Source organism: Rhinoderma darwinii, chromosome 3 (genome assembly GCF_050947455.1).
Source record: "Rhinoderma darwinii isolate aRhiDar2 chromosome 3, aRhiDar2.hap1, whole genome shotgun sequence".
In the NCBI taxonomy this organism is placed as follows: domain Eukaryota; kingdom Metazoa; phylum Chordata; class Amphibia; order Anura; family Rhinodermatidae; genus Rhinoderma; species Rhinoderma darwinii.
Window position 1 is genome coordinate 352,304,488 of NC_134689.1, and position 16,607 is coordinate 352,321,094.

Consider the following 16,607-nt stretch of genomic DNA (forward strand, 5'->3'; position numbering starts at 1 on the left):
ATACAATATGCACACAAAAACATCAAATCTGGTCTCTCCAGTACAAATAACATAGTGAGCAGTAGGGATGAGAAAATCCATTCCATGTTACGAATTTCCCAAAAGTTTTGGATTTTATGGAATCCCGGATGAATTGCTCCAAATGGCAGCCACCATTTTAGAGATCAGAAGAAGACAAGAAGACAGAAAAAGGATCACGTGACCTGGGGGCTTGCCTTGCAGGCAGCCCTCCCACTAGCCCAGCCAATCATGAGGGGTTTAGATGTGTGTCACTGATGACTCAGGGGATGACAGTCATATGAGTCAGAGTCAGACTGGTGGCATATAGGGGACAGAGTGGAAGCATGTAGGGGACTGAGTGGAAGCATGTAGGGGACTGAGTGGTGGCATATTAGGGGGCAGACTTTTCTAGAGCCTGTTGTATTTTTCCACACAACACGCTTTAATGCTAGTATCTTTATAACTATTCAAATCTGTACTTGTTTCTTACATGCCATCTTCTTCTAGAACTGGTGCAGGGCACAGCAGGTAAGTGTCTTCCACAACGAGGGGCTTCTCGTCTATGATACAAATATAAAACCATATTACAAGAGAAGCAAACTCAGCTTGTGTATCATTAATTGTTTAAGATAGTATGTACCAATGCAATCCTGTAAGGTATTATACATTTTATAATCAGATTCATTACCTAACTTGGATCAGTGGGTGTGAATTATCGGCTTAAAGGGGTTGTCTGGGATTAGAGAAAAGGGTCAGCTTTTTTCAGAAATAGTGTCACTTTTGTCAATGGACTGTGTCTAGTATTATAGCTCAGCCCCATTGAAATGATTGTAGTTGAACTGCAATACCAGACACGGCCCATGTACAAGTGTGGTGCGGTTTCTGGGGGGGGGGGGAACGCCTTTTTCGAATCTTACAATTCCCTTTAATTATTTATGTATTTACAGCTTGAAAAACACATAAGCATTAATTCTTATCAGGTATGAAAAAGAAAAAAAAAAAGGGCGTTTTGAATTAGTCATTTTTATCCATGTCATGATATTGCTAAGTCACTTCATGCAAAGGATGAAATATCATTGAGAAAATATGCTTACTGAGGGAAGTTGTGTCATTGATTCTAAAACTGCAGAGAACTCGATCAACATTCCGGGCATATCGAAATCCGTTCCCCCGTACAACCACTTGAAAGGACTCTAGAAGCAGATGTTGTAAATCAAACACATTAGATGTTTGGAGTATTTAATGACTCATTTGCTTTTCTATCTTTGAATCCACTGCTACCCATCAGACTTTCTACTAGTCAAGCATACATTTCTTACACAACATCTTCCCCCATCCTTTTCTTTCTGTTGTCTATTTCTAAAGGTAACCTATGTAACTAGATCAGTAGGAGAGACACACTTCCTATCTCTCCTGCACTTTATCCAACAGCTTAATAAAAGCACGGCTTAAGGTACCGCTGCACGGCCTGTCATGGGCCGTTTAAACGAGCGCCGATCAACGAGACAGCTCGTTGATCGGCGCTCGTTTGTTCCTATCACACGGAGCAATGATAGGATACGTATAGGGACGAGAGCACGTTACTACGATCGCTCGTGCCTATGCATTTTCATTATGTTAATCACGGAGATCTGCTGCCAACAACGATGATTTTTAATTCTGCATAAAAATAGCAGATCAGCCAATGATCGAGTGTTTGCTTGTTCATCGGCTGATCGTTGCCGAGATTACACAGAGCAATGATTGGGAACGAGTGTTCCTTTGGATGCTTGTTTGCCCGATCATTGGCCCGTGTAATAGGGCCTTTACACTGAAAGCTATCTGTATTCCTCATTTTAGAGTCAAGAATATACATTGAAATGGATGTTGTAAACCATGTAACACTAAAGTTATATTATCAGAATTTTCTTGGTGGTTTATGTGCAGAGGAGACATGACGAGTGTCTCTCCTATCTCTCACTGTATGTGTAATTGGAAAGACATTACGTGTCACTTTTATCTCATCAGTAAAAAAGAGGTTAAGATAGGATATGAATGTTAAACCTCTATCAGTCCATCCTTATGCAACTATACAGCCTGTGTATGGCCAGCTTAAAGGCCCTTTTACGCAAGCCAATGATCGGGCAAACGATGCTTGTTCCCGATCATTGCCCTGTGTAAATAGGGCGACAATCTGCCGATGAACAAGAAAACGCTCATCATCGAATGATCTGCTAGTTGATGCAGCCAATAAAATGATTGCTAGTCGGCAGCACATCTCCCTGTGTAAATGAATCGGGATCAGCGATCTTAGTAACAATCGCTCGTTCCCATACATAACTGATTACTGCTCCTTGTGAAAAGAGCTGTCTCGTCGATCAGCGCACGTTTTCAAGGCCCATATCGGGCCTTGTAAAATAACCCTTAGGCTTTGTTGACACAGCATTCAGTGTGTATGGTTGACTCATGCGCCGGGAAATGCCCCTGGTGCATATGCCGAACTGGTTTATGGAACCTCTATGGGTTGACGGATTGAAAAGGATGGTTAGTTTGACATCCGCTGACCATTTATGCATAAGTATACCCTTTTTTTGCTTTCCTATACAGGCTGAGCCTTCTTATACAGCCAGCCACTGCAATGTATGCTCTATATTTTATTTTACAATGGTGGCTTTGTATTCAAATGTAAGGCACATACTGTCCAAAAAAGGCTTTATGTTCAGCACATACAGAGAATTACAGTGAAGTAATTTGTACATTAATACATCTGTATCACAAATAATGGTAATGGGGAGTTGATCACAGGGGATCAAGAGAAGGCAGAGTTACTAAATGGGTTCTTTAGCTCTGTATATACAACAGAAGAAAGAGCAGCTGATGTAGCCGGTGCCAGTGCTGTTAATATATCAGTTGATATACTGAACTGGATGAATGTAGAGATGGTCCAAGCTAAATTAAATAAAATAAATGTGCACAAGGCTCCGGGACCAGATGGGTTACACCCTAGAATTCTTAAAGAGCTTAGTTCAGTTATTTCTGTCCCCCTTTTCATAATATTCAGAGAATCTCTAGTGACTGGTATAGTGCCAAGGGACTGGCGCAGGGCAAATGTGGTGCCTATTTTCAAAAAGGGCTCTAGGTCTTCCCCGGGTAATTATAGACCAGTAAGCTTAACATCCATCGTGGGGAAAATGTTTGAGGGGCTATTGAGGGACTATATACAGGATTATGTGACAATAAATAGCATTATAAGTGACAGCCAGCACGGTTTTACTAAGGACAGAAGTTGTCAAACTAACCTAATCTGTTTTTATGAAGAGGTGAGCAGAAGTCTAGACAGAGGGGCCGCTGTGGATTTAGTGTTTTTGGACTTTGCAAAGGCATTTGACACTGTCCCCCATAGACGCCTAATGGGTAAATTAAGGACTATAGGTTTAGAAAATATAGTTTGTAATTGGATTGAGAATTGGCTCAAGGACCGTATCCAGAGGGTTGTGGTCAATGATTCCTTCTCTGAATGGTCCCCGGTTATAAGTGGTGTACCCCAGGGTTCAGTGCTGGGACCACTATTATTCAACTTATTTATTAATGATATAGAGGATGGGATTAATAGCACTATTTCTATTTTTGCAGATGACACCAAGCTATGTAATATAGTTCAGACTATGGAAGATGTTCATGAATTACAGGCAGATTTAAACAAACTAAGTGTTTGGGCGTCCACTTGGCAAATGAAGTTTAATGTAGATAAATGTAAAGTTATGCATCTTGGTACCAACAACCTGCATGCATCATATGTCCTAGGGGGAGCTACACTGGCGGATTCACTTGTTGAGAAGGATCTGGGTGTACTTGTAAATCATAAACTCAATAACAGCATGCAGTGTCAATCAGCTGCTTCAAAGGCCAGCAGGATATTGTCGTGTATTAAAAGAGGCATGGACTCGCGGGACAGGGATGTAATAATGCCACTTTACAAAGCATTAGTGAGGCCTCATCTAGAATATGCAGTTCAGTTCTGGGCTCCAGTTCATAGAAAGGATGCCCTGGAGTTGGAAAAAATACAAAGAAGAGCAACGAAGCTAATAAGGGGCATGGAGAATTTAAGTTATGAGGAAAGATTGAAAGAATTAAACCTATTTAGCCTTGAAAAAAGACGACTAAGGGGGGACATGATTAACTTATATAAATATATTAATGGCACATACAAAAAATATGGTGAAATCCTGTTCCTTGTAAAACCCCCTCAAAAAAACAAGGGGGCACTCCCTCCGTCTGGAGAAAAAAAGGTTCAAGCTGCAGAGGCGACAAGGCTTCTTTACAGTGAGAACTGTGAATTTATGGAATAGCCTACCGCAGGAGCTGGTCACAGCAGGGACAGTAGATGGCTTTAAAAAAGGGTTAGATAATTTCCTAGAACAAAAAAATATTAGCTCCTATGTGTAGAAATTTTTCCTTCCCTTTTCCCTTCCCTTGGTTGAACTTGATGGACATGTGTCTTTTTTCAGCCGTACTAACTATGTAACTATGTAACTATGTAATGTAAGCTACTTCAAACTCATGGGACACTTATTGCTTCTAGTGTTAACCATCCACAATTATAGAGTGCTTTATAGTCTGATAAATACGGCACTTACCTCCGGCGCATATACTGGAAGGCTCTGCAGCTAGAATTTCTATACAGGACATCTTCAGGATCTGTATGGAACAGAAGAATATATTGGGCTCGGTTCTATGAAAGTAATTTCTGTAAACTTAGTGCCATCGAGAATATGTATATATATATATATATATATATATATATATAGTATAAATGTAAGAATCACTGATCAGATTGGGCTATAGGAAACAGTAACTTCCAAACTTCAAAAAACAGGACCTCATATCAAAATGTGTAATATGCCAATAGCAATAGAAAATGATGTATGAACTGCAGCGATACGCCTGCCTCTTTGCAGTGACAGCGCACGCTGGCTAGATCCTGTTGTGAGGTCTTGCATGGGCTGCCAATGCTGTAGTTATCCTATGCAATGGACCTTTCCAGGAAAACATGCCTAGTATGTTATGAAGATATAATGGTTATTGGGTTAAGAGTGCAAATATTTGAACATTTTTGTATCAGAAATGGTCCCAGCACATATTCTGCATAGTAAATTGTTAACCCCTTAAAGAAAAAATATTTACAATATTAACCAATTTATTTGTCTATAAACAAATATAGTCACTTCTCTATATCGCTATAAACAGAACTATATATGTTTGACATTCAGGGAGGAATTGACACTGTTACTCAAATTGACTTATCCAACATTATTATAAAATGATCTTGTCACATGGGTTAGGATAAAAAGAAGTCACCATTTTCTTGTAGAATACCTGAATTAAATGATGAATCAGAATGGAAGGAATAAAAAAATCTCAAGTTCCAATCAGGACTCCTAAGAAAATTCCTCCTCTTATGGGTCATCAATGCAGATGTAATTTGGTCACTTCATGTCTTGACTACCCTTTCAACCCAATAGTTATCTATAAACCCAAGCTTGTTAGTGCCCACAGTTTATACTATTGCTCAGTGACAGGTACATAGATTGTAGATTCTGCAATAGCAGTTCCAAAGATTTGCTTTACAGCATGTACCTGGCCATGAAATGCGAACAACCTATTGACTTGTATGAGAGAGTGTGGTGAGCATGCTCTGTGATATGTACAAAGGTCACTGTGTGGGGAAGGGTATTTGAGGTGTCCCTATCATTGTCAATGGTGCAATCCTGTATTAACTGCCTTGTATGAGAGGGTGTTGTGAGCATGCTGTGTAAGGCTTCGTTCACATCTGCATCAGGGCTCTGTTCCAACGTTCCGTCTGAGCTTTCCGTCGGAACGGGGCCCTGATTGACACAAATATAAACCAAAGATTTCCGTTTACATCAACATTGATTTCAATGGTGACAGATCCGGTGCCTATGGTTTCCTTTGTCTCCGTTGTGCAAGGGTTCAGTTTTGACGGAAAGCTCCGACGGAATGTCGGAACGGAGCTCTGACGCAGCCTAACATGTACGTACAAAGGTCACTTTGCAGGGAGGGGTATTTCTGATGTCCCCATCATTGTCAATGGTGTGATCCTTATCACCTGCCTCTAGCTTTAGTAATAGAAGGGTTACCCTTTCATTGTAATCATGAAGCTAATGAGATATATTGGCCCTGGGCCCCAGTGTACACAGCACAAGCTGAAATGCAATATCTACAAAGCAGGAAGTGTAAACCTATTGTAAGGGCTCAATAGCTAATGTAGAAACTAGAATTTTCAGGAGATTTTATAAGTATATATATATATATATATATATATATATATATATACACATATATATATGTTAATTTACATACAAAATATGTTTAACATAATAAAACATTTTTTACCAATAGGACAATGTTTTCTTCAACTACAGAGTCCCTTTAAACAATGGGGAGCAAGTGGTCAAACTATCCCCTTCAATGACTAGTGTTTATTCTATGTCTCTTCATGGATTCTAAATTGATGATCAAAGATTGTTGGGTCATGGATTATAGACCCATAATAATAGTGTATTTGTCTACATTGTGACATGAAGTGTGCTGCTTGTAAAAAGAAACACCCCTCTCATTTTACTGGGAGCTGTATGCAGTAATGAAACAGTTATACGATACCACTTGTAGCTTCTGGAAAAATAGTTATCTCAACTTGAACATTTTCACGGAGACATTTTCTACGCAATCTTGGACCATAGCCATGAGACTCTGCTACCTCAGAGACAATGTCAGACTTTATTATTCTGATAAAAAAAGTAGACACAGTGTGTATATATATATATATATATATATATATATATATATATATATATATATACATATACACTGTATATACCAGCATATACTAGTATGATAAACAGCATTTAGCACACTAGCCCATTTTTGACACCATTGAGGAGATGGGATCTGTTGAGATTTGTATCTTTTCATTGCCTGTATCTGCATGCGACTTCCATACTTGCCTTCAGGGCTCTACAGATACAGATCACAATCCTAGGCTATGGAAAGCTTGTGTTCTGTTGGAACCTGCTTGCATGATATTATTTTACAAGCAATTATGTATAGTTTCGTAGCTGCTATTTAAGGTAGATCTCAGTAAACCTGCTTATTAAGCCAACAGTGCTGACAAAATATTAAATAGGTAGTTCTTCTTTTTGCACTTTAACCCCTTAACACCGAAGGTGTTTTAAACCTTAATGGCCTAGCAATTTTTTAAGTTTTTCCATCGTCACATTCAACTAGCTATAACTTTTTTATTTTTCTGTTGACAAGGCTAGATAAAGACTTGTTTTTTGCGGGATAAGTTGTATTATTTTGATAGCACCATTTTGGGCTACATATAATTTATTAATTAACTTTTATTAACTTTTTTTGTGGGGGTAATGGAAAAAAAAACAGAAATGTTGCCATTTTGTTTTTGCGTCTTAAATTGACACCGTTTACCATGTGGTATAAATAACATAATAACTTTATTCAGCGGGTAACTGCGTTGCGATTGCGGCGATACCAAATTTATATAGATTTTTTATGTTTACTACGCCACATTTTATGAGCCATAACCTTTTTATTTTTCTGCTGACAGCTGTATAAGGTTTTTTTTGTGGGACAACTTCTAGTTATTATTGGTACCATTTTGGAGTACATACGACTTTTTGATTGCTTTTTATCACATTTTTTTGAAGGCATGATGAACAGAAAACAGCAATTCTGGCATTGTTTTTTTTATTTTATTTTTTTACAGGGTTCACTGTGCAGGTTAAATAATGTAATAGTTTTATAGCTCAGTCGTTATGGATACAGCAATGCCAAATATGGCTTTTTTAATTTTTTAGAAATAAAGCATTTTGCAAGGGGAAAAAGTGGGTTTTTCATTTTTCTTTACTAGGGATTTTTAATTATTTATTATTACCTTTATTATACTTTGTTTACTTTTTTTTTAGTCCCACTAGGGGATTTCACTGTGCGATCATTTCATCGCTTTTAGGGTATGTGTACACGTAGTGTTTTCAGCTGTTTTTCGGGCCGTAAACGTCCTGAAAAATGGCTGAAAAATCGGAAGCAGAACGCCTCCAAACATCTGCCTATTGATTTCAATGGCAAAACGGCGTTCTGTTCCGACGGGCCGTTTTTTTACCCGGCCGTTTTTCAAAATCGCCATGGAAAAAAACGGCCGCAAAAAAGAAGTGCATGTCACTTCTTCAGCCGTTTTTGGAGCCGTTTTTAATAGACTCTATAGAAAAACATCTCCAAAAATGGCCGTTAAAAACGCTGCGAAAAACATGACTTTGATTAAAAAACTTCTGAAAATCAGGAGCTAAAAAGCTCAGTATTTTCAGACGTTTTTTAATTTTGTGTGTGCACATACCCTTTTAACACGCTGCAATACTTCTGTATTGCAATGTATTATTGACTGTCAGTGAGAGGCATCTGTTAGGTCATGCCTCCAGAATGGTCTAGCAGGCATTCACTAAAGGCAGACCTGTGGGCCTTTGTTAGGCCCCCGGCTGCCATAAAAACCATTGGCAATCGCATCGCGGGTGTGCCGATAGGGTGAGAGAGGGATCCCCCCGCTCTAAAACTACTTAGATGCGGTGGTCGCTATTGACTGCCGCTTTTAAGGGGTTAAACGGGTGGTATCAGTGCTGATTTCAATCCCCCTCGCTAGAGCAAGTGTACACCAAACCCTCAGTTATCTCTGGTAGCTAAGAGCACGGAGCTTGTCCTCCTCCCGCAGGCGCTCTTTTATTCTGATGCAGCGCCGTAAAAAGGCTACTCCATCAGAATAAAGCCTGTTAGTGACCGACGTAAAAACACTTATGGGCGGTCACTAACGGGTTAAAGGGCAAATCCACGCAATATGATCTTTTGACATGTCATAGATATTATTCAGAAGACCTTATCTATGGAGTCTGTGAGCACAGTCCCCACCAGTTTCCAAAACTATAGTGCACCAACCAAATGAATCGTCATCACTGGAAAGCTCTGACATAATATGTTATCATGGTATTTAGTGCCAGAGGCAGAATCTGTAACAGGGCCCCACAGCTACCAGGCGCCATTTATAATACTGGTGTTTTGTTATGTGGCAGGCAGGCTGTTGAGCCCCCTCATGCACCAAGGCCTAGGTGCGACTGCTATTTCTGCACCTCCTATAGCTATGATACTGATCAGCACAACAAATCGCCACTATTGCTGCCATAATCGAAAATACATAGCTATTATTACAGTAATAAAAATCCATTATCATTCTTAACATTGTCAATACTAATAATTTCCATACTCAAAAGTTTTATCACGATGTTGTCAGATCGGATCTAGACTACCAGAAAGCTAGTAATGGGCCAGTATTTTTTAATGACTGGCTTAAATTTATATTTTCAGCGATGCCTAGTCTAGATGAGGCTTCAACTCTGCTACGCCCTTCACTCTTCCATAGATGTGCAGGGAAGTCAACCACTATAGCTGCCAAACTATAGCATCTCTTGGGGTTGTCAATATTTAGTTTGTGAAAACCTGTGTTATAACTATGTAAGGGCGGGTTCACACATGGCGGAATTTCACTTAAATTCCGCTGCGGACACTCCGCAGCGTTAATCCGCAGCGGAGCCGTTTCTCCATTGACTTTCACTTTAATTTAGCAGTGTTCGTTTACACGATGCGTACAATTCCGCTGCGGAGCATAGGCTGCGGAGCGGAATTTGGTGTCCGCAGCATGCTCTGTCTGTTGCGGAGCAGTGGCGGACTGGTTGCGGACTCATGGCGGAATTTCTCCATTGACTTCAATGGAGAGTCAAAATTCCGCAATGAAGTCCGCAGATCTTATGTGTGCTGCGGAGCGTATTGTTTTTACTACCATGACATTTCTTCATTCTGGCTGGACCTATGTATTTCTAGGTCTACAGCCAGACTGAGGAAGTCAATGGGGCTCCCGTAATGACGGGAGCGTTACTAGGAGACGTCTGTAAATAGTCACTGTCCAGGGTGCTGAAAGAGTTACGCGATCGGCAGTAACTGTTTCTGCACCCGGGACAGTGACTACCGATCTCAATATACATGTATCTGTAAAAAAAAATATAAGTTCATACTTACCGAGAACTCCCTGCGTCTGTCTCCAGTCCGGCCTCCCAGGATGACGTTTCAGTGTAAGTGACGGCTGCAGCCAATCACAGGCCAAGCACAGGCTGCAGCGGTCACATGGACTGGAGCGTCATCCAGGGAGGTCGGGCCGGATGCCGAAAGAGGGACGCGTCACCAAGACAACGGGCGGTAAGTATGAATTTCTTTGACTTTCACTAGGGAAAGTGCTGTCCCTTCTCTCTATCCTGCACTGAATAGGGAGAAGAGAAGCACTTTTCCTGCAGTCCGCAGCGGCCAGTCCGCATCAATTTTCTGCACATTTTGTGCAGATCCGCTGCAGAATCTGCAACGCAGATTCTGTGCGGCATTGATGCGGACAGTTGCGGAGGAATTCCGCCATGTGTGGTCATGCCCTAATACAATTTTTTTATTGTTTTCCATTGCTCCAGTGCCTCTAAAAAATGTAAATAGAAAATGAAGGCTTGGTTCACACCTGCATTCGGTTTTCCGTTGTTCTGCTCATAGGAGCAGAACCACAAAAAAACCTGAAGTTTCGGATCCGTCACATAATGACGCCAATGGCGCCCAACAGGGCGCATTGACTTTAATGGGTTCCCTCAAGTTCCTCTCATGGTGTCCGTGGTATTACTGGAAAAAAATAACTATTTATTTCTGACTTTTTTTTTACCAGATCTGCGAGGGAGGCTCCTTACGGAGGTTTGGAAGCACATGTGAACAGAGCCTTAAAGCAAATAGTGTTCATTAAAAAAATACCCTATTGTTTTATGTTTACAACTTCTTTGCAGACCTGGTAGTCTCCATGGTTACAGACTACAAACAAACCCTGTGTAGTCAGATTCTGTAGTCGCCCTCCCTTTCATCCGTACCTTACTTTTGTAAGCTATGGATTTTATGTTATTAAGAAGTAGGGTACAGCTGGAATAGAGTATGACTATGGAATTACACTACACAGGTTTGGTTTGTAATCTGTAACCATAGAGAAACATATGTCTGCATAGAAGCTGTAACAACAAAATGGTAAGATATTTTAAATGAAGACTAATTTCAAAGTTCCTTCGTTATTTTTTTTTTAGATGCACTGGAGCATTATAAAAAGAATTGTTGCAAATGTGTACATACCCTTTAAGAAATTTTATTTCCACTGCATTATTCCCACACATAATAACGTTACAGATTTTCACATTTCTCTGGTACCTTGTTACAGTCTGTTCTCATGTGAGAATAAAGTTATTCAAATAGTTTTCTAATGCAGAAATTATATCTAAATTGGTGTTACTCACTGAGCCTATGATATCATGAAGAGCCTCAAATCCTCCATTTACAGGGAAGACATGATCCTTGCTGTCAGCTATCCGAGCCAGCTATGGACACAGGAGGAAATTAAAAAGAAATAATGTAACAAACAAAGAATCACATAAAGGCCCATTATACACGTATGGTTGTTGTTAACCCATCATAGATGTCAAAGAAATATACTGTTTAGTAATTCCTAACCTTTACCACAAAAATGGTTTCATCATCCACGTATATAAAAAAAAAAACATGGTTCTTCAAAATCGAACTGCACTCAAAATATAATGCGGCTGAATTTCGGTGCCCGTATAATGGCCTCAAATTCGGACCCAGACGTCACAGGGACATCATTAGTTGACCTAGGCTAAATGGTGACCTGAGCAATGAATTACGGTAAGTCACATCTAATCTCAAAGACTACACTATGGGACATGGGATGTGATATATGACTCAACATGTCCTCAAAATACACAAAGACTGAACTTGGCCTCAAAATACACAAAACGTTGTAGAAATCATATTTGCCAATTTATAGAAGTCATAATAACTTGGCATTATCATGTGGAAGAACTATGACAGTAGCTTGACTTTCTACTGAGCTCTATGAGCAGTAGACAATAGTTGTACAAGTTGAATTGCATAAAAGTTAGATCATCTGACTTTCATGGAAGTAAAGAGGCCATTGAATACCTGCCAGCATAGATGTCTGCAATACATTATCCGCTTAATGTAATATAATATATTTCAATATACATTTCTATTATGTTGTGTATTTATATATTCTTGAGCTGTAGCCATGCAAAGGTGGCGTCAGAAAAAAAATAACTGCAAGGCACGAACTCAAGAAAAACACAAAGGATATTATTTTCTATTACTGCTCCATAGCAGACTATACAAACAGAATACCTGAGTCTCATTGAAGTCTTTAACCCCCACACAATACACCTGGGCTCCCAAATCACGAGATCTGTTTGCCTGAACGAATAAAAAAGAATAACATTGAATGTTACTATACAAAGGCTTTAAAGTGAAGCTCCATGTATGACCTATACATGCTGACAGTAAAATCTTGCATCTCTGTAATATATTGTCATTGTTGCATTTTTCACTTATTTTCAAGTAGTTTTTTTTTGTTTTTTTTACTCTAATGGATTTTATTATGATTTTATTCTTATTGTGGTTGTAGCTTACAGTTATGGCTTGTGTCACCTGAGCTCATAAATTCACAAATTCCTGCTGGTCAATAATATCAAAATATCGAAATAGTCTGGATTACATATAAATACATAATACTTTCATTGTTAATGGGGTTGTCTATTTTAAATAAAGAGTTTTTTAACACAGGAGCGTACGTAGAGTTTTGTCAATAGATGCATAAATGTTCACATGTACATGAAGATAAACATACTTATGCGCATGCCAGCCACATTCAGTCCCCCATAAGATTGCAACCCATTTCAGTGTTCTCACAACAGACAAACATCAAAAAATGCCCCAAAATACTATCAGCCACTGTGCCCCCATGTCAGTACAAACCACAGGGCCCAAAACATAGTCAGCCCCAGTTCCTTCAGATTGAGGCTAGCCACAGAGCCCCTAAGCAGTACTAGCCACAGAGACCCATATGGTGGCAGCTACAAAATCTTTGTATTCTGCCAACTACAGAATCCACATACAGTGATAGTCACAGAGACCCCATGTAGTGCAAACTACAGAGCCCTATACAGGTTCAGCCACAGAGCCCCCATGTATTGGCAACCACAAATCACCCATATAGTGCCAACTAAAGAGTGCGAGCCGCAAAGCCCCCAGTGCTAGCCATGGAGGCCTCTTTCTGAGCTACAGTGACCACATTGCATCAGTAAAGTATTTGGGGCGGATTTATTGATGTGTTTAAAGCAGTTTTCTGGCGTAAATACATTGACAAATATAGCGTTCGGGCTGACCATCGTATTTAGGGCATGCCCAGACGTGGCGGATTTCTTCCGCAACTGTCCGCATCAATGCCGCACAGAATCTGCGTTGCAGATTCTGTTGCGGCTCTGCCCAAAATGGGCATTAGATTGATGCAGACTAGCCGTTGCGTATTGAGGGGAAGTACTTCCCTCTATCAGTGCAGGATAGAGAGAAGGGACAGCACTTTCCCTAGTGAAAGTAAAAGAATTTCATACTTACCCGGCCGTTGTCTTGGTGACGCGTCCCTCTTTTGGCATCCAGCCCGACCTCCCTGGATGACGCGGCAGTCCATGTGACCGCTGCAGCCTGTGATTGGCTGCAGCCTTCACTTAGACTGAAACGTCATCCTGGGAAGCCGGACTGGAGGAAGAAGCAGGGAGTTCTCGGTAAGTATGAACTCCTATTTTTTATACAGGTTGATGTATCTTGTGATCGGAAGTCACTGTCCAGGGTGCAGAAACAGTTACTGCCGATCGCTTAACTCTTTCAGCACCCTGGACAGTGACTATTTACTGACGTCACCTAGCAACGCTCCCGTAATTACGGGTGCACACACGTAGTCACCCGTAATTATGGGTGCACACACGTAGTCACCCGTAATTACGGGAGCCCCATTGACTTCCTCAGTCTGGCTGTAGACCTAGAAATACTTAGGTCCAGCCAGAATGAAGAAATGTCATGTTAGTAAAACCAATACGCTCCGCAGCACACATAACATCTACATAACATCTGCGGACTTCATTGCGGAATTTTGAATCTCCATTGAAGTCAATGGAGAAATTCCGCAATGAGTCCGCAACAAGTCCGCTACACGTCCGCAACAACCATTGTATGCTGCGGACACCAAATTCCGCGCCGCAGCCTATGCTATGCAGCGCAATTGTCCGCAACGTGTAAACAAACACAACTAAAAAGCTGTGGAAGGCAATGGAGAAACGGGTCCGCTGCGGATTTCCGCTGCGGAATTCCAGAGCAATTCCGCCACGTCTGGCCATGCCCTTATGAAGCCCCGAGGCCACTTTTCCCAACAGATACAATCTTGTTTAATAAAGTGGGTGGGGCTTCACAATGGAGCCGAGTGCGACTTTTCATCACTTTTCCCACAAGAATGATGTCAGCAAACAACACCGACAAGCAATGTCTAACCTGGCATTTATTTTCTCCTTACCACAGATTCAATAAGAGGACGAGCGTTCTATTGACGAATCTCTCATGCACTAATCAATCTCATATGGTTGGAAAAAAGTTTATGGGGGAGATCTATAATAATAATAATAATAATCTTTATTTATATAGCGCCAACATATTACGCAGCACTTTACAATGTAGAGGGAACATGAAAACAATATCAGACATTACATAGTGACAAAGTTCATTTACAATTCAAACCTGGGGAGTGAGGACCCTGCTCGCAAGAGCTTACAATCTATGAGGACATAATGGAGACACAAAGTGTAATAGTGTTTGTTCTGTACAATGGTCCGGCCATTTTTATACACATGCGGTGGTAACATAAAGCTGCATGAGCCGGTCACCAGCCAGTATCCGTGTATGACGGACATGAAGAGAAGGAGTGTGAGGGAATCTTATTCTGATGACTAATCTAAATGGAGGGCCATGAAAAGGAGTCAGATTAGGGAATTTTATAGGCCTGTCTAAATAGATGTGTTTTCAGGGCACGTTTAAAACTGTGGATATTGGGAATTAATCGGATTGTCTGGGGTAGCGCATTCCAGAGGACGGGTGCAGCACGAGAGAAATCCTGGAGACGGTAGTGGGAGGTTCGGATTATGGAGGATTTTAATCTAAGGTCGTTGGCAGAACGTAGAGCCCGAGTAGGGTGGTAGACAGAGATGAGGGAGGAGATGTAAGGAGGTGCAGCACTGTGGAGAGCTTTGTGGGTGAGAGTAATAAGTTTGAATTTTATTCGGAAGGGGATGGGCAACCAGTGCAGTGACTGGCACAGATTAGAGGCGTTGGTGTAGCGGTTGGTCATAAAGATGAGCCTGGCTGCTGCATTGAGGATAGATTGGAGAGGGGAGAGTTTAGTGAGGGGAAGACCGACTAGTAATGAGTTACAGTAGTCAAGACGAGAGTGAATCAGAGCAACAATGAGAGTTTTGGCAGTTTCCTCCGTAAGAAAAGAGCGGATTCTGGAGATGTTTTTTAGGTGAAAATGACAGGAGCGTGAAAGTGATTGTATGTGAGGAGTAAAGGAAAGATCTGAGTCAAAAATAACCCCTAGACAGCGGGCGTGCTGCTTAGGAGTTATGATAGTGCCACACACAGATATAGAGACATCAGGTTTAGGGAGGTTAGTAGATGGTTGGAACACAAGGAGCTCAGTTTTAGAAAGATTCAGTTTCAGATAGAGAGAGGACATGATGTTAGAGACAGCGGACAGACAATCACTGGTGTTCTGTATTAGAGCAGGGGTGATGTCACGGGAAGAGGTATATAATTGGGTGTCATCAGCGTAGAGATGGTACTGGAAGCCAAATCTGCTGATGGTTTGTCCAATAGGAGCTGTGTAGAGAGAAAAGAGGAGTGGACCTAGGACTGATCCCTGAGGAACCCCGATATCAAGGGGAAGAGGAGAAGAAGTGGAACCAGCAAATGACACACTGAATGAGCGGTCAGAGAGATAGGAGGAAAACCAAGAGAGAGCCGCGTCCTTGAGGCCAATAGAGTGGAGCATGTTAAGTAGGAGTTTGTGGTCTACAGTGTCAAAGGCTGCAGAGAGATCCAAAAGAATCAGGAGAGAGGATTTACCGTCCGATTTAGCCGCCAAGAGATCATTTGAGACTTTAGTAAGGGCAGTTTCTGTGGAGTGTAGAGTGCGGAAACCAGATTGTAAGGGGTCAAGAATGGAGTTAGCAGAGAGATAGCGGATAAGGCGAGAGTAGACCAAGCGTTCCAGGAGTTTGGAGATGAAGGGCAGATTAGAGACTGGTCGGTAGTTGGCAGCGCTGGATGGGTCAAGTGTTGGTTTTTTCAATAATGGGTTTATAATGGCATGTTTAAAAGCGGAGGGAAAGATACCAGATGAAAGAGAGAGGTTAAATATTTTAGTGAGGTGACTAGTGACAGCTGGGGAGAGGGACTGGAGGAGGTGTGAGGGGACAGGATCACTAGGGCAGGTAGTAGGACGAGAAGAAGAGAGGAGCCTCGAGACTTCTTCTTCAGTTATTGGGTCAAATGCTGAGAGTGAAGAAGAG

At 41.1% G+C, this 16,607-nt stretch overlaps 1 protein-coding gene across 1 annotated transcript in view; it reads right to left on the bottom strand.

Moving 5' to 3' along the window:
- ANTXR1 (ANTXR cell adhesion molecule 1) overlaps positions 1-16,607 on the bottom strand; it is a 235,682-nt gene that overhangs the window by 139,428 nt on the left and 79,647 nt on the right. Inside the window, exons 7-11 of the mRNA XM_075855335.1 lie at positions 12,340-12,408; positions 11,421-11,501; positions 4,617-4,677; positions 1,095-1,193; positions 491-560 (exon numbers count right to left, since the gene is read on the bottom strand). Coding sequence (XP_075711450.1) covers positions 491-560; positions 1,095-1,193; positions 4,617-4,677; positions 11,421-11,501; positions 12,340-12,408 — 380 coding nt within the window. The remainder of the gene's footprint in view (positions 1-490; positions 561-1,094; positions 1,194-4,616; positions 4,678-11,420; positions 11,502-12,339; positions 12,409-16,607) is intronic.